Source organism: Lynx rufus, unplaced genomic scaffold (genome assembly GCF_022079265.1).
Source record: "Lynx rufus isolate CCGP_SWC_20201006 ecotype Redwood Valley unplaced genomic scaffold, mLynRuf1.p SCAF_4, whole genome shotgun sequence".
Lineage (NCBI taxonomy): Eukaryota > Metazoa > Chordata > Mammalia > Carnivora > Felidae > Lynx > Lynx rufus.
Window position 1 is genome coordinate 74,632,162 of NW_025814856.1, and position 18,727 is coordinate 74,650,888.

The 18,727-nt window shown below is 36.3% G+C and overlaps 1 protein-coding gene across 2 annotated transcripts in view; it reads right to left on the minus strand.

Annotated features, from left to right (window-relative positions):
* Positions 1–2,202: 2,202 nt before the first annotated feature.
* CDK13 (cyclin dependent kinase 13) overlaps positions 2,203–18,727 on the minus strand; it is a 124,559-nt gene continuing 108,034 nt past the window's right edge. The window contains exons 10-14 of one of the 2 annotated variants that reach the window (XM_047096877.1): positions 15,368–15,484; positions 14,685–14,816; positions 8,486–8,691; positions 5,847–6,119; positions 2,203–5,236 (exon numbers count right to left, since the gene is read on the minus strand). In XM_047096877.1, the coding sequence (XP_046952833.1) occupies positions 4,383–5,236; positions 5,847–6,119; positions 8,486–8,691; positions 14,685–14,816; positions 15,368–15,484 (1,582 nt within the window). In that variant the 3' untranslated portion in view covers positions 2,203–4,382. Of the gene's footprint in view, positions 5,237–5,846; positions 6,300–8,485; positions 8,692–14,684; positions 14,817–15,367; positions 15,485–18,727 lie in introns of both variants that reach the window. The other variant, XM_047096876.1, reaches the window with a different exon arrangement.

The following is an 18,727-nucleotide window of genomic DNA, read 5'->3' on the forward strand; positions in this document are numbered from 1 at the left end:
CTTTACAACAAACTAGCTGTCAAAGAAAACCAAGGGGTGATTCACTTACAGGGCCTCATTTTGAATGCAACTACAACTAGGAATTGTTTTGACGTGATGAAGAGGGTAAGACCCACAAAATATGTTAGTCTACACAATTTAAAGACAGAGTTCTGTTATGGTCAAAATTTTGTTTTCTCCATCTTCAAGTGGATCCCTTGATAGCTTATTAATTTAATAGCTTTTATTTTTAATTAAATTAAAAGCAGCTTGAGAAATTACCTGGAAGAGGCTTTGGTAAATGACAAACCGTTGCTCCCTCATGACACCACTGGAAATTATAAACCCTTGAAAGATTTTAAAAGCAATGTTTGCAGGCCTGCTAGCATAGACTTTCCTCCTCTAAAGAGAAAACAAATGTAAATGATTCAGTTCACTACCTAATCGTTATTTAAAAACTACTGTTGTTAAAAAGAAACAAAAAACAAACCAAAAAAACGAGGAGCCTCCTTTTGAAGAACTATCCATCCTGTATAGGCTTCTAATGAAGTTTTTCTAAAGTTTTGTTTTAGTCTATTTTTTGAGTCGTTTTATAAGTTGACTTTTTAAAACCATTTGTTAAGGTAGTTGTTCAGTATTCTAAATTTAATTATTTTACTTCACTGTAACACTGGTAATTTTTTTTCTTTTTTTTAAGTTTGAGAGAGTGAGTGTGCACATGCGTGAGCAGGGGAGGGGCAAGAGAGAATCCCAAGCAGGCTTCTGTCAGTCTGGCCCCAACATTGGTAACTATTTTAAGTCAATTTTTTAAAAAAGTTAAGTGTTTTCTGCAGAATTTAGATGTGGCTTAGAGGAACTGCCCTGGAAATCCATCTCTACATCTCATTTCTCTTAGGCTGTAAAAGTGAGGGGACAGACCAGATGATTAGAATATTGGAAGGAATGTCCTGTTCAGACTTTAAAAATCTCAAAACCAGTATCCCAGAGGATCAGATTTTCATTCAGAACTTGTATTTCAAGTTTATTTTAACAAAAGGTGGGGGGAGGGACTATGGTGAAAGTTGTGTAAAATATGATTAAGCTCCTAGCAAACACTGCAAAACTTTGACTCACTAGTTCCAGTGAGAGTAGTTTGGAAGCACTTAACCCATTTACCTTCCACTTTTCTTAAGAAATCCTGATATTTCCTACAAATTGGCCTATTACAAATTGGCCAGATGCAACTTAAAATTTGTTTTCATCATAGAGTTTCCAGTTGTTCTATTTTGTTCCAGAATGTTATTTCTTTATTCAGTTTCCACTTTAAAACTGCACACGCACATGGTCACTTCTTACATTCACTTAAGAGTAATGTAGATACAGCTGAGAGTAGCAAATACTACTAGCTTCTCCAGACCCTTTTTAAAATCTTATCAGCCCACTGGAAGTGTGACTGAATGCCCTTCACAAGTTAACTGACGTAGCCCAAGGCACTGAATATATATACTCACTGACAGAATGAAGCCCTGAATCACAGCTAAAGCATTATCTTAATTCACATTCCACAAACCATTTTCATCAATAAACCTCTTAAAACGAGTCTTAAAAATTTCATGGGTGACTACAATTCTTCCACAAAGAACAGACTGAAGACTTTTGAGTTGCATGCAGAAAAACTTGCCGCGTCAGGAAATATAAATGGGAATTTCACATGGGAGATAATAAGTTTTCTTCTTTTGGTAGGTCAGTCTTTTATTTTCATCTTCATATTTGCAATCTGACTTACCTGTTTCTTTCCCCAAAACTTAAGTAACGTTTTATGGTCCTTAGACTTTACTCAAGAATACTCGTGATTACTGCAATTATAACCTATGTAATTAGTGATTTCCATCCCGGCTCTTTTTATTAATCCGTATTTACTAAAGTATTAAATGGTATGGAAGGATGCATTGAGATTTTTATTACCGTATTTCACTGACTGTTTCATATAATAACATCTATGAATTTGGGAAGTATCTTACAATTACTGCATCTGGGCATTGTGTTGTGGTTTAACCGGCAAGATTTTTTCTAAGTGGTGCGTAAGATACTGGTATATTTCACAATTAATACTGTCTAAGGGTAATATTATAAGCTGTAGTTCAAATTTCCAATTTCAAGCAACAACTTCCCTGTCCTCCCAGCCACTCTCCCAACATAAATATATAACTGAAATGTTGGAAAAACTATCCAAACACAGTTCAATTTTATATAAAATATTTAATTTTTAAAACACAGGCTATTCATGTCACATAAATATCTTCAATTTTCGGTTAGCTGCTATGGTCAGCAGAATTATCAAGTGTGACTATTAAGAATAACTTAAGATACTGTCACTTATAGGAAAGTCTAAAGCGCTAAGACTCACCATATTAAAATTTGAGATAGTTGAATACTGTAGCTATTTTGCTAAATTTGAAGTATTTCTTCACCTCCTGCAATGTAGTTTTAAGTTGTTAGTACTCAAAATTCAAATAAAAGCAAAATAATTTTTCTTCCATTCATTTTTCTCCCCAATAACAACAAAAAAAAATTCCATCAAAAAAATAAAATGATCAACTGACATCAACTCATTTTATAGCAGTAAAATGGTAAAATATCCACTTTAAAATATCCTTGCTGTCACCAAACTGTAATGCTTCCCATATAGTATTTTGAAATGAAGGTTCACAAGTCAGAGGGCATGGGGTTAAAAGACTGACTTTAGAACTGGAGCAAATTTCCATTCTAAAACAGTTCTTCCGATTTACAATTCCGATGAAAAAGTAAGTTACCAGGAGAAAGAACAGTTAAAACAAAATGGTTAATTGGCACAGCTCTCATTTCCAGAGTTTATTTTTCCATTCAGGGATACTGGAAACACTGGTTATTCACCTTTGGTTCCTTTTGAGAATTTATTGTAATTGTACGTGTGCCTGAGCGTGCACGAGAAGTTAGTTAGACTTGACATAATTACAGCTTACATAGGGTTAGTCCATCCTTCTTTGCTGCTTTTAATAAAAGAAAAATGCTAAAATGAACTAAGGTTGCTCTAAGTCTGGCAGAAGTCCTAATAAACCTCACAGAAGATGAGAGGAAGGAAGAGAAGAGGTTTTCTCTCACTACTTTTTCTTTTTGTTTCAATAAATTCAGTGTAGGCAAAGTTTCTAGTTAACAAACTGAACGGCTTTTTCTTAAAATGGCAATTGCGTAACTTAAAATATGATGTCTGCCTCCCCTCCCCCCATGAACTTTAATAGAATCAGGCAATTCTGTTTATTAAGCCTTGCTTCTGCACTACTGCCCTCCAATTATCCATGGCAAAAGGAAAACAGGGACAATATGGCAGCCTGAAAACGGGTACTCTAAAATTCTCATTTAGCTATTACTTTCAACCACTTAAATGATGTAACTTTTTAGAACTTCTTGGAAGTAACAAGATACTGACTGGAGTTCTAATCCCTTTCTTTGCTCTCACGCTCCTAGCAAGACAAGGTGGTAGTGGAAGGTAACATAGCCCAAAGACAGGCAGGAAAGAAGAAAGTGTGACAGGCAGAGGGAATGAGTCTAGCGGGAACTGAACAGGCAGCAGTCCCTAAACACTGGAGAGCTCCCTGCCTCTTCAATACAGTATTGATTCCCTTTAGAAGACAAAATGGGTGTAAAGGTTAACTGCTTTTTCAGACCTTCAGCTTACCTGTTAAGGCACTTACTTACCCTCCCCACCCCATATTTTTCATATAAAACCCACTATTTCATTTGAATGCATTTTGCTCGGCTATGATAATCTGCAAAATAAAACAAAAATAACGTTGACCATTTTTTTTTATAAAACTGTTGCATCAAGAGAAAGGTTGTGTTTTATTTTCTGAAGTGAGCACAAAGTACACCTTTCACAATAACACTGGAAGCAGGTGCAAAGACTGACAGTGACCTTTGACTAAAGGTAGCTTTGTAAAAAGAAAAATACCAAATAAATCAGTGCCCTTTCTGATTGTTGTAAAACTGGAGGGGGGGAGGGGTTGGTTGGTTGTTACATAAAAGTTGGTCCAAACTTACAAAAAAAGCACAAATGTGCATAGTTCAGAAGATCTGCAAGAGGGCCATAAAAGACTCTTATGTCCCTAAGATTAGCATCCACGTAAAACTGCAAGAATACAAAATAAAATTGTTAACTAGAATTTGTGAAGATGTACAATCAATAGATCTAGTTTTTAGAACAGCATGAATTTAAGCAAAGGTTTTTTTTTCTTTTTTTTTTAACTATTGTATGCAAGACCCTTTTCCACATAAAAATAAAGCTGTTGTTGAATTAATATTATTCAAGTCTCTTGGATTGCTGCCTTAAATTGCAGCTAGAAAAGTCTTTCCAGATAAAAATGATGTGCCTGAGGAAAAACAGATACTCAGTATGGTAACCCTCTGCCTCGACCTCTGCCAGCTGATGTGCTAATGTGTCCCCTGTATCCTTGTGAATATCCAGGTCCTTGGGCAGGAGAAGTCCAGGTCTGTCCATGCATGAGGCCGGGGCCACCCGGGTTTTCCTGTAAGTTACCACCATAGTTATAGTTGTGCATCTTTGCTGGCAAAGGATGAGTACTCTCTGGCCCTGTGGGAGGGTCACTGCTGTTCGCCAGGACTGCAATGGGGCCATGGCTATATTCAAATCTATGGTCCTTGTCTCCACTGAACAACATGGGACCAGTATTGAGGTAAATGTCTCCGTATCCAGCTACTGAACTGGGAAATGACTCGGAAAAGGCAGAAGGCTGAGGTGGACCACCAGAATGAGATGAAGAAGTACTGTAGTTATCCAAAGACTGAATATCTGAGTTTCCAATGAAGCTACGTCGTTCCAATGGTGGAGGAGCAGAGCTACTTCCCAGACCATCATTGCTAACATAAGGAGCGGAAGAGAAAGAAGAGGATCCAAAATTGTCCTTGTAGTCTGATGTGGGCACATAAGTGTCTCCTGCCTGGTAATCCATACCACTTTCTCTTTTGGGATCATCCTGGGGCTGATGCTGAGCGAGCAGCTGTAACAGGGCGGCTTTCACTCCGGCATGAGGGTCAGTTAACGAAGAACTGGTGGTGGGTACGTGCTGGTTTTCTGTCCGATAATCCAGATCTTCTTCGGTCACTGGTGGTGGTTCAGGTGGTTCAGGAGGTCGCTGATCAGGAGGGAGGATACGAGGCCGGTCCGGTTCTGGGGTGAGCTCCAACATCCTCATATCTTGGTGCTGAATGAGGTCATCTTGCCCTAAGTGAAACAAAGCAAAAAGAAAAGGAAAAAAAAAAAGAGAGAGAGAGTCAAAAGTGATCATGGAAAACTACGTGTTTCAAAATAGTCAGTTTCCTACAGGTGGTCCTAAAGAACATCACAAGTTCCGGAAGTTCCATTTCCAGCAAAAAAAAAAGGAACGAAAGGAAACAGGGATATAAATACTAATATTGCCTGCTACCATTTAGGTCTGTGGTGACTGAAAAATTTAACTGCATTGGACTTTTCCAAGGTATCTCACATCTACCTATTTATTGCCTGAAGAACAAAAGCTACCATACACACACAGTTTCTGCCTTGCTCAATCATGTTGTTGTAGTTGGAGTAAATTATTTCTTCCATCAGAGGTTTACATGAGAAAAATCTCTGGCATTCTTAATGAGCTACAGCACTCATGGGTAATTTGTCAAAGAATCTACTCTTCCTAGGAGTAAATGGACTCACGTACCAACCTATGACCAGTGACCTGGGAATTTTCAGAACATCTACTCCTAGCAATGCCACCAAACGATACGCATCAGAGACCCCCCCCCCCAATCAAGAAAAAACAGTGTGGACACTGTTAGCAGTCTGCTCTCTGCACACTCACCCGATGCCGGAGTGCTAGGTTCTGGAGGTGGCCTGAGTTGTAATGACGCTTCATGTCCCGACCCATTTTCCCTCTCTTCCAGTAGCACGTCTTTCTGCTTGGACTGCTGGGCCTTTATTAACTGAGTCAGCAGAACTGCGAACGCGCTCTGCACGGCCGCCTGGGCAGCATCAGTCTCCACTTTAGGCTGCGCGCTCTGAGAAGAAGGCTGAATTCCTCCCAATGGTTTCGAAGACTCCTGTTGTGGTGTGGATGGGTCTGTCTGTTTTTCACCTGTTGCCAAAATTCCAGCAGGAAGGTTTATTTTATTTAGCTGCTGTTGAGTCTCAGAGTTTACCTTAATGTTCAACACTTGGACAAAATCAGCCATATTAACACTTGTTTTAGACTGTAGTAGGTTTAGTAGAATTGCCAATTCACTGTGGTTTAACTGCTGTCCAGGGCCTGTTTTTACTAAAGACAAAATTTGTATTAATTAGAATTGCCATAATTCACAGCACACCCCGCCCCCCCCCAAAATGGCTCTATATTACCCTATTAAAATGCCCATTTGTGGGACAGTGTGTAGGAAACACTGTGAAACAGGAATCTCAGCCTGGTTCTAATTTCATGTACGTACATTTAAGATGTAACTGCACGTAAGTCAAAACAACAACAACACACTGCGGCCCGTTTTGAAGAATTCTCTTCAGGGCTCAATAGTTCAAAAGGAAAACCAAGACTACTGCTGGAGCCCCGTACGGTAGGTGTGAGTGGGATTCGCCAGCTGTGAGCAGGGACTGGAGGCGGCGGCGCGGGGCAGCTACAGTGTCAGGCATTCTTGAAGCATTTGGGATCTTCCATTCCTCGCAACAACCTTGAAGGCACCCTCTATTATTACTCCCAGTTTGTTTGTTTTTAAACTGAAGAAGAAACTGACATCCAGGGACACTAAATAATTTGCCCAAGGTCACAAACGCTGTAAGCGGCCAAGCTGAGATCAGAACCCAGGTATTCTGATTCCGGAGTCTGAGCTCTTAACTACTCACTAAAATCATCTTAAATAAGCTCATCTAAAATCATGCTTATTATCTGAGGACCTAACCTGATTTTGCTGTAAATTCAAACTGAGATGTTACAGACTCCTTAATAAAATGTATTTTATTCAAATTACCTTTTTTTTAAGGTAAGTCCCTTAGGGTAAGTTAGGAACTCCTACAGAAGCATGCTTATAATGCTCATGCAAGATGGTATTAACTCATCACCAACAAAACAGATGGCGTTGTTTTTCAATTTTCAGTTGAGGCTAGTGACGGTTTGCACAGGTTCTCGTGCAAGCTTCTCTGAGCCACACATAACGAGGCTCGAATGTGTATGATACCACAGAAGTTCAGCGACACTACCCTGATAAGCAATTTCTATTATAAGAATGATGAAACAACAGAAGAGAAACTCCAAGAAAATAAAAAACTGATGAGTAACGCTCTCCTTTTATTTTCTCTCTTTATATATATTTTAAGAGCCTTTTTATTACTTCTTAATGTTATTTGTAGGTTAACTCAAAACAAACTTTTGCAAGTTCTTCCTGTGACTCGCAGGCATTAAGAAACAAAGAGCCATGTCTGTTTGCTGCATCCTAAGAGCCAGTTTCCCCTCATTTTCCATTTTATTTCTACATCAGCAGAGGCAGGCTCTGTGTGAGCTTGCAAGTATTCTGTAACTATGGTGTCTCCTCTAACAAAAAGGGCATTTTCTTTTAAAATAAGACAGTTGATGATGAAGAAAATGAAGCAGAGAGGATTCATTCCTATTTCACAAAACCAGGATTCTTCTTAACAGTGACAGTTTCAAAAAAAGGAAAACAAAAGATAAAATGAAACTCTGAGCAACAAATAACAATTGCTTTTGGTTTGTAAAGTAATGTACCAGTACTTTAATGCAGTCTGACCAAGGTCAACTATAAGCTTGCAGATTACATGGGAAAGCATTAATGGTAAATCTTTCTCAGCTAATCTACTCTATATTTATATCCAACCACCAAAGTTCAATCTGATCAGATCTGTTTTAATCAACTAACTGATCTTTAAAACTAAATGACAGAATGAGTTTAACAACATTTCTGACAACACTCAAGAGGCCGAATTCTCATGAAGAAGATTACTCTTATGACAGACTGATCCAGAGGAAGAAATTTAATAAGTTTCCCCCAGATAGCCTTCTTTATCATACTTCAAGTCATTTTTCGAACAATATGAGATTCCAATTTTTGAGATTCTATAATATAACAGGCCATGTAGTAAGAGTGATCTGAGGACATTATAAACAGAATGAAAGAACTTCTATTATGAATTTTGGCTGTCTTCCTGTATCTTTCTATGGATTCTTGCCCTAGGGGGAAAAAGGAAATAGAGAAATCTGACCATTCACTAATCATATGTAATTTGATGCTCTTCTGAAGTGCCTTTTACCTTAAGATTGTTTCATATTGTGATGCCAGTAGCAGTAAAATGTCTATACTGGCACAAGCAATTAACAGGGAAATGTCAAGTTTGGTGAGTAAATCTTAATGTTTTAGCCACAAATGCTTTAACACGATAGCAACATAATCACAGCTAGCCACAAAACGAGGGAAGAAAACCAACCCGGGAAGCATTACTGACCAGGCGCTACGTTCGAGTTGCCCTGAGGTTTCAGCTGTGAAGACGGCAGCACGCCCTGCGGTGTGCTGGTCCTGCTGTCATCTAAGCCAAGAGACAAGTCCTTTCTGGGGGCTTTAATTGTTGAAACATCATCGGTCATGCCCATCTGCTTCTGTCTTCTTCGCTTTTTACTCCACAGCTCATGACAATCTTGCCATAAAGGAAGACTGGAAAAAAAAAAGGTATCAAATTGTTTGTCAGTGTTATTTCTTAACGACAACCAAAACCTGCTAATATTTCCTACACAGCACCAAAGCTGCCACCCCACACCCCTGCCAGTTGATCTTGAAGACTCCATACACATGCTGTGTGAGCCCCTCAACAAAAATCATCCTTGAGGCCCCACCTCTATCAGGGATTCACTTTTACAAATGGACTTTTTCTGTGGCTTCTGAATAATTGACAAATAATCATTTATTAAAACTATGAATGAAGGGGCGCCTGGGTGGCTCAGTCGGTTATGCATCCGACTTTGGCTCAGGTCATAATCTCGCAGTTCGTGGGTTTGAGCCCCATGTCGGGCTCTGTGCTGACAGCTTGGAGCCTGAAGCCTGCTTCGGATTGTGTGTCTCCCTCTCTATCTGCCCCTCCCCCGCTCACGCTCTGTCTCTCTCTCTCTATAAAAAATAAAACATTAAAAAAATTTTTAAAAACTATGAATGAAGAACACATGTTCATAAAATTTTGTTACTATTATCCTTGGTGCAGTCTTTTAAAGCCAGTTCTTATCACAGTACACCATACACTGAACAGGACATGGAAAAAAAGGCAAAAAATATGCCATTCGCAGGAAATGCAAACAGGATTAAAGAGTAGTAAAGGCTAGGAGATAACATTTGTGAAAGACTTTCTAGTAAAAGCTTTTTACTTTTTTAATACCCTCTTATTTACTTCCATAATCAAATGCTCTAAAATGAAACTATGCTACAGAAAAGGTTCAAAAATAGGTAGTCCAGGCTAATTACTCATCAATAAAGAGTTCTGAATACCTAGCAGCTATCAAAATTACCCACAATTCTGAAACAGTTCTACCTTCATTAATGTAATTTCTTAAAACTGACAACACTACAGAGTAACTTTTGCCTAAAGAAAGATGTAAGTGGTTGATTTATAAATGTTTTCTTCTTATCCTAATAAAAATTCCAATGGGAAGTTACTATTATATCTATTTTAAAGATGAGAAAATTGAGGCTTGAAAAGGTTAATAAACTTGCCCAGAATATCTACAAATTCTCTTAAGCAGCCCCAACCTGGTTGATACAGCTACAAGTCTTCAACCTGGGTGTGTTCACCTCTAGGGATGCTTTTGAAGGGGATGCACCTGAAATGGTTTTAAAACAACTGACATAGCTCCGTGTCCTTTCCTACAACTGACTTTGGAGAATGGCCTGCACAGCAAGTTCTTTCACACCTCTTTCACAATTACTCTCATCTCATGTTACAAAATAAAGGCATATGCAACAATATGGTCGAATCTTAGCAATATAATATCAAGTAAAAAAAAGTCATTCCCAAAAGATTACAAACAGCATGACACCCTTTTATAAAATTAAAAACAACTAAAAATTTTAAAATATAACTTTTTATGAGTACATATAGATGGCAACAAAAGTATATACAAAAGAAAACAGGGATGATGGTTACCTCAGGTGGAGGAAGGCAAGGGGATAGGTCGTGGGGCAGGGGGTGGGGAGAGGGTATGATATGACTAACGTAGGTTATTTCCAAGGTTCTAGCTTTTATTTGGTAGGTTCATGGCTGCTTATTAACATCATTTAAAATAACTAATTAAGTAACTAAAAGAAAAAAAAGAGAGCCATGCATGGACCAATGATGAGTGACACAAGGATTATGATTAAACCAAGTCTATGCACCTGAGGTCCAAAAACAAAACAAAGGCATACCTCTCAGCCATCTTACTATGGTGCATTGCCTCAGCGTGTAAAAACCTCCTGGAGTAACAAACAAAGGTACAATTTGAAATATTGATATTGGGAAGCTTTAAGGCATCATAAACCCGCCAAAGACTTTCCTTTCTGTGTGTGTGTTTATGTATTTTAAGATGTGTGGCCTTAGCCCCTGCTGGGATATTCCGAATTCAGATATACTGCGGTACTCAGAGTGGGGCAACAGGAGTGACTTCACTTCTTCCACCCTGATGCTCTTGCAGGAGAGCCCCATAATGGGAAAGCAAAGAAATCCACAGGAAAGGGCTTCTGGGCTCCCTCCCACAATTTAAAGCTGAGAGATTCTTTATGGATGATCTCCAAGCTCATCTCTAGGAAAGACCAACATTACCCAACCAATAGCTGTAATGTATAGGTTAGTGATGCAGACTCTGGATATACCGGCAATGTTTTCCAGGATGACCACATTTTTATGTGCTTTTTCTGAAGGTTCAAATACCGGCTCAGCCACTTACTTATTGGCTCTCATTAGGCAAGTAACTTGACCTCTGTGCCTCAGTTTCCTTATCTTTAAAAATGAGATTAACAATATAATCTACCTTATGGGGTAGAGGTAATGATATATGTTAACATGTGTAAGCGCTGGACAGTGCCCCTCATATAGTAGGCACTGTATTCACGCTTGATACCCATTTATCATCATTCCATAAGATAGTTTAAAACTACTTTTATCAAATCACTCACATCATGAAATGTTTATTCCAATTACAGTTGATCATATTTTATCTTATAAATTGTTCAGTGCTTTTCACTTACTGTTGAGAAAAAATAAAATTATAGGCTAGCTGTCACTCTTTCACTTTTTAGTAATATGTTTTTTTCTTTCCATTAAATATGCCAGTAAAGTTTCGACACCACATCTAATATAATTAATGCAGTTGTTTTGTTTTTATATCCTATTCTCATTTGATTATTCCTAAAATTAATCACAATATCATTATACTTTCAACCTGAATGCTTTAGTGATGCATCCTGTAATTTATTACTGGATTACAGCCTGTTCACCAAAATGTGTATTAATAAGCTTTTTTTTTTTTAATATGTTTATTTTTAATGGAGAAATGCAGTCAGGTGTGTTCTGGTAAAAATTAAGTACATTTAGGTGATGTGTTTGACAATATGGACAGGTTCCAATTAGGAAAACAGATGTTTTCCATTAATTAAATGGGATGTATCTACAGTTCCAAGGTTTCACAAAACCATGCATTTTAAAAATGTAATAAGAAAAAAGATGTAACATATAGATTGGCGAAGTTGTACTGACGTTACATGTTGACACCCTAAACTTTTCCAAGTATACTTACTGGATGAAATAAGTGTTAATAAAAGAAAAAGTACGAAGTATAAGAAATCATTTAATAAGATACTAATAAAGCTTCTTTAGTTTATTTTCTCAAAATTTGAAAAAATAAATAATGAATGACTCTTAAAAATCTTTTCAAGCCATAGGCTTTCCAATTCTTTACTGTCAAGAAAATTAAAACAGAACCTTAAGTCGACATCTGAAAGGTCATTATCATAATTTCTGATGACAGATCACTCTGTGATTTTTGGACATAATATGGAAGGAGTGCAAAGAACTCAGTGATAAAACTATGACAAAAGACCATTTGTTCGCAAAGGCTTACTTACAAGGGTACTTATAAAAAGAAAAGAATAAAATTACAATTAATGTGGAACTCTCTCATTCTAGAATGAGTAATATTAATTGGTAGATATAAAAAAAATCACAGTCCTACCTATTTCATTAGGTTGCATTTACAAATTTATTAATTTTTTCTTTCCTTAAAAAAATGTTTTTAATTGGAATATAGTTGCCATATAATTTACCATATAATATTATATTAGTTTCAGGGCTACAACATAGTGAGTCAACAATTTTCTTTCCTTTTTTAAACTGAAATATGTACTAGTAATATTCACAATGACCATCTGATCAAGAAGAAAAAAAGCTTAAAATCAGAAAAATTTTAAGATTAAATTTCCATTTATATACATATATTTGTTTTAAAGAAGTTCAATACGGTAATCAATAAAATACTTTCAAGCATAAATATGTTACATTAAAAACCTGTGAAATTAATATAAGTTCCAGATTAAAAAAAGGGACACTGTCCAATTGTTGAAGAGTATTCTGTATTTTCTAAATGAATCTTGATGAATATCAAAATGCTAAGATATTTTGATCCCAGTGGGTACATTTACAAGAAGTGAGATAACTGCTCCATTTAAAAGTGTCAACACTTACCATACACTGAAATTTACATCTTTTGCAACTATCTCCACCCTTGATTAAAACAAGTTTAGATGTTAATTAAAAATATGCTCAATATAATTTTTACCAGGATTCTTTCATGTGGGCCACTTGAACCAGGAGATCAACTTAGTATTACCAATAATGGGAGAAGAGTGACCTTACATTCCTCCTGATAGGATAGAGCAGGAAGCACACATCACTACCTAAGTACTATTCTTGACAAAAAAAAAAAAAAAAGTTATTCTAATTTTGATCACAAGAAAGCAATTACAGCCAAAATGTAGAATGTTTTACAAAATAGCTAGCTTGAACTCTTCAAAAATGCCAATGTCATAAAAGCCCTCCCCCAAAGAGCAATTAAAGACTGAAGAGAATTACAACTAAATCCAATGAGTGAGCTTTGACTGAATTCTTCATCAAAAAAACACAAAAAACAAAACAAAAACTATAAAGGAAATTACTGGGACAACTGGAGAAATTTAAATATGGATTGCCTACTACATACCGCAATGTTAAATTTCTTATGCTTTATAATGGCACTGTAGTAACAAAGTCCCAGTTCTTACAGCTACATGACAAATCATTTATAAGTATTGTGTCACTTCCACAATACAATATTCAGATATTTCAGGACGAAAACCTTATATATAGTGTAAAGCAAATGTTAACAATTATTGAATCTAGGTGAATGACATATAAGTGCTTATTGTACTGTTCTTCATATTTTTCTGCAGAGGTGAAATTTTTCCAAATCAGAAGTTATAAAAGATATACTTTGAAGGGGTACTGGTGCCAAAGTCTCAAGCCTGCTGATATATACCCACAAGCAAAGAACAACAACAACAACAAAAACCCCACCATGAAACAATTAATTAAACAGCGAATGATTCAGGTCCTTCAACATGTTAAGTGATAGATCCTTTCTGCCTGTCAAATCATCCCACAATGTCTATTCATATAATTCAGTAAAAACCTAATGAAGTTGAACGTGAAGGTCTCAGAAATAAAGTAAGTCCAATCTAAGTGATAAGTGGAAGAGCCAGGATTTGAACTCCAAAGCCCATGTTTGTTCATTCACAATATACTAATTTTATTACACGGAAACATTTTATTATAGGGATAGGCCTGCTTTTGTGACCCTCATCGTTCAGTTTTTAAATTACTATAAAAATCCCTACAAAAGTTCTAGGTCCTATCAAAAAAGAGAACCAAGTGGACTGCTCTGTCCCCTCCCTTTTTCCCCAAAGCAATCCTAGAGAAATTACAGGAGCCACAAGGGAAGGAAGGTTCAAGAACCCAGCTATTCTGACTCCCAAACTCTATACATTTTCTCTGCTTCATCCAATAAACTCCTTCTATACAGACTTTTGTTACTAATGCTCTTTTATCCAATGATAAGGATTTTCTATTATATAGTATGCCAGGAATATTTCAGAATTTCTCTTTGTTACTGAACTAACTGGCTGGCTCCACCCTTTACTAGATTTGTATTCTTGGGCAAGTTTCTTAACCTCTTTGAGCCTGCTTCCTCCTCTATATAAAGAGGACAATAATAATACCCACCTGATAGGATTATAAAGATTAATGTAATACATGAAAAATGCTTAGCATAGCACCCAAATTTTTAGCTATAGCAACACTGGGGCTGGCAGAAGTAGTACTAGAATAATATTAGCAGCAGGAATATTTTCCTAGAGTTGAAATCTATTAATAAAATTAGAAAAAGGAAAAGCTGCTCTTGCTATTCCTATGGTTAGCAGAACATTAAGCAAGGTTCTAAATTCTAGATGTGCAAATTATGTGTATTACTAGTATTCTATTTCTTTTGACTTATTCTTTTTGACTTAAATAATCATGCAATAGCTTCTGATCATTTTATACAGATGCTACTAAAACTGTCCAGATGGGATCTAATTATTAATAAAGAGCCACTTACTCTGGTGGAGGCATCTTTGAGGGCTCCACGTCCCGAAGGAATTCGCACTGAAGAGCCTGTTCTGCAGTGCAGCGCTTACTAGGATCCAAGGCGAGCATGTAATCAAATAAGTCTAATGCGGCTGCAGGAATACTGGCATGAGAGGATTACAAAAGTCATACATGGTCTTTGACATAAGTTTAATGCTTCTTTAAAATAACATTTTATAACATGTTTGTACTACTTTATTCCAATAAATTCCAAATTTTCCTTTGAGACATATTTTTACATACTTTTTAACTATCATTCTAAATAATTTGAAATTTGGCAAACAATAGCATTATTTTATTACTCAATTGGAAATATGCAATTTTAACAATGAAGAACTGAATAGTATAGTTTCCTATAACAAAATAAAAACCTGAACTCAAATAACATGTAAGTTGCTTCATTAAAATTTTAAATGATGTTAAAGTTCCATCATGTAAACTCCAAATCAAACACACAACCCCAAATCACTGAAACCATAATGATAGTGAAATGGTAATTTGCATGTAGCAAAGGGAAAGTCAAAATTAAAGGACATAAGAGAATTGTGATCGGTCTACGCTGGGTCAATAGAGGACAGTGACATTTAGAATTCACAATAACTAAAAAGAAAAAAAAATCAATGCAATATGGACATTTAAGCATCCCCTTCTTACAAAACAAATTCTTCTCTTAACTTTCGACGATATTGCTTCTTTGGTTTCATGGTGTTGAAATATGGTAGTTTGATTACATCAGGCCACACTGCAGGACATGGACTCCCACATATACGGCTAAACAACACACAAAAATAAGTACATCAATATAAATTACACAGAAAAAAAATCATACATACGACTGCCACATAAAACCTCAACTCATTATTCAATAAAGGTTACATAGAATCTTCATGCAATGTATGAGAAGTTTTACTCAATATTTTAGTCATCCCAACTTAATTACTTGTTTTAAGATATCAACTTATTTTCAGTAGCTACTTCTAACACTCCAAACATTCCTGAAAAGAAAACCTTTATATTTGTACAATCAAGCCTGAAAACACAGATAACACTTCAAATATGCTGACCATATTGTGAAGCAAGCTAAAAAATTTATGCCAATAAATTAAGGAGCAAGAACTTAGGATGTCTTTCTCTTGTTCTATAGGTACCTGTCATCACCTTCTCATGACTATGATGAAGTCTGTGAGAACACTGGAAACAAACTTCCTACATCCAGGAAGGGAACTGTACTATGTCTGCTGCTGAATTCAGTCAACAGGAGGACCCTTCAAAGTAACATTCTTGAGACATAAAAGTTCTTCAACTTAAGTAGTGCCACTGATTTCAAGGTATTTAGAAATTTTAACTGCTTTAATCTCTGCTTATCTGTATTCTGGAAACCCTATTTTTGTACTAACTAGTAAGTCCTTGTTATCGTAATTTGTAGAAGGAAGGCTATAACATGGATAACCCCAGCTGCTAAATATTTAAACACTGATTTGATAATATATAGATGAAATATCATTAAATATGCTTACCCTCAGTACACTGAATCTCAAAAATAAATGTGCATTGTACATAAAATCCTTAGCTGGTCTTCATGTGTAAAGAGGAAATGTCCAGGCATCACTGACTAAAAGTAAAACTGTTCTGTACATAATAAATATAAATGCATGCACCAATGTGTATAAACAAGCCATGGCTAAAGTTGCCAGCCATTCTTTAGCTGAGCTGTAGAACGCGGTCTCAGAAACACACAAGAAATAAAGATTTCTTCTTTATGGAAGAAATCGCAGGTCTTTCAAGCTATGCCACTGAAAAGTACATTTTTGTTTCAACATAGTTCAGGATTTTTGTAAACCTAAGATTTTAAAAAGGTATTAAGGTATTTGTACACTGCCAGTCTCTTTTTCCTTACAACTTCCTCAAAAATACAGTGGCTGTCTCAGAAAACAAGGTCAAACTCAGGAGTATGGTTCTATGATCTGGTTTCAAACTGCCTTCCCAGTCTCATTTCCCAATTCATCCCTCCCCACAGATCAATCACTCTTCCGCATTTGTGATACTTCCCCTTGCTAGATTCTAACTAGCAGAATCCTTTTCATTTCTCCAGATTCAGATCAAAAATAATGTATTCAATGAGGTCTTCTGTGTCCCCATAGCTACCGAGAACAGTCACTCTGCTTTCTACTTGCTTCTTTTGACACTATTTCACTCTTTTGTATTTTAGTTTACGTATCTGTTTTTTCTTACTAAACTACAGTTTGGGAACTGTGTCTTTTAACTTTTGTAAACTTCTCTCAATAACAATATAAATATAAATAATCCCAGGCAGAGTGATGTACGTTATTACAGAAATATAAAGTATACTGAAATTTTCAAAAGTGAAGGATGCTTTCAACTGCAGAAATACAAGAAAATGTACTCAAGTTATGGAAGAGGTACAGAATTTTGGCTACAGCTCCAAGGATAAGTAAATAATAGACAGGTGGAAAGGAACTAACAAAAATGTTACTGGCAAAGAGAAGTGCATAGGCAGAGGCACAGAAGTAGTCCAGTACAGACATATCAGAGGAAGACTAAGGAAACAGGTGGAATTTAGGGCTCGGGGAGGGTTGCTGGGAGCACAGATAGGAGCCACGCAGTAAGTTTTAACAGGCAGTTCGCCTAACTAGAATGAAGGCAAACTCTGAAAACAAACTTTAGAACTGAAACCTGCCTGTGACAATTGGTCAAACTGCATTGCTTAAAAATCTGTTTCTTCTTTTGTAAAAGGCAGATTAGTTTTACTTCAGAGCTGTGAAATTAAATGAGCTGGCATCTGGCCCATTCAATAGAAATAAAATGAAAGTAAGTTTCATTACCCCTTAGCTAAAGAGTTTCAACTATTTTACTCTATGTGTTGTGAGAAGATAGTTGAATAGTAAAGTTATCAAACTAGTAGCAGGTCATTAGATCATCTGAGGCAGGGAAAGTTACTAGAAACTGAGGAAGCAGACATGACAGCAATTGATGAAAACTGCATATTGGTTAAGATCTGTATCCGATGGCCAACCAGCTCTCTCAAGATCACTTACCGAAGAGGTCTTGAGATGCATCATATGCCAAATCCCCAAATACCTGAGATCTATTTTGGGACTTTATTCTGACTCACCTACTCTGGTATCAATACCATACGGTAGCTTTTTATTTTTTGTAAGGCCAACAGGACAAAGCCTTCTATCCACCCACACCTCTAATTACTCTCCTCAGAATTTTCTTACAGATTGTAGAATCAATACTGTCACACTCCAAAAGTAAGAGAATCTGTTCAGATTCCACTGTTGCTCTGAACTTATAGATTTAGAAAGAATTGCTATCTTCAGAAGGTTTAATTTCTATCCCAGAAATAAACAACATTTATATTTCCTTCAGTTTACATGTATCTTTCTTTAATTAGATCTTATATATTGCTTTTTATCATCTTTATTTTTTACTTGTTTGAATGTATTCTTATTCCTATTAGGAAAGTCCTATTATAGAAAACGTTTGACATATGACACAAAATTTTAAATAGCCATCTGAGATCCTATGGATCCTAACATAGTTTTAATAGTTGTTTCTTTGAGGCTTTCCAGGTTTATAGTCTTCTCACCTATAATGAGAATTCTCCTCTATTTTTTCAAACATGCATACCTCTTTATCATTATGATATGGTATGTGGCAATTTCAAAACAATGTTACAATGATAATGATGCCATATGATACTGGGTAGTTTAGTTTCTGACTTTAAATGGGAGTACTCTAATTGTTTACAACTGGGAAGGATGATGACTTTTGGTTTGAGGAAAACATATAATAAAGATATTCATACACACACACACACACACACACTCACATATATCCTGTTAAAAATTAATGTATTCCTTTTTACTATGGGTTTTATTTTGTGGCTTTTAACTGTTTAAAAGGCAGTTTGCCTAACTATACTGTTTGGCACTCTTTTGTTAGTTTCATTTTTAGTTTGTTAGTTTCATTTTTAGAAACTATTATAAC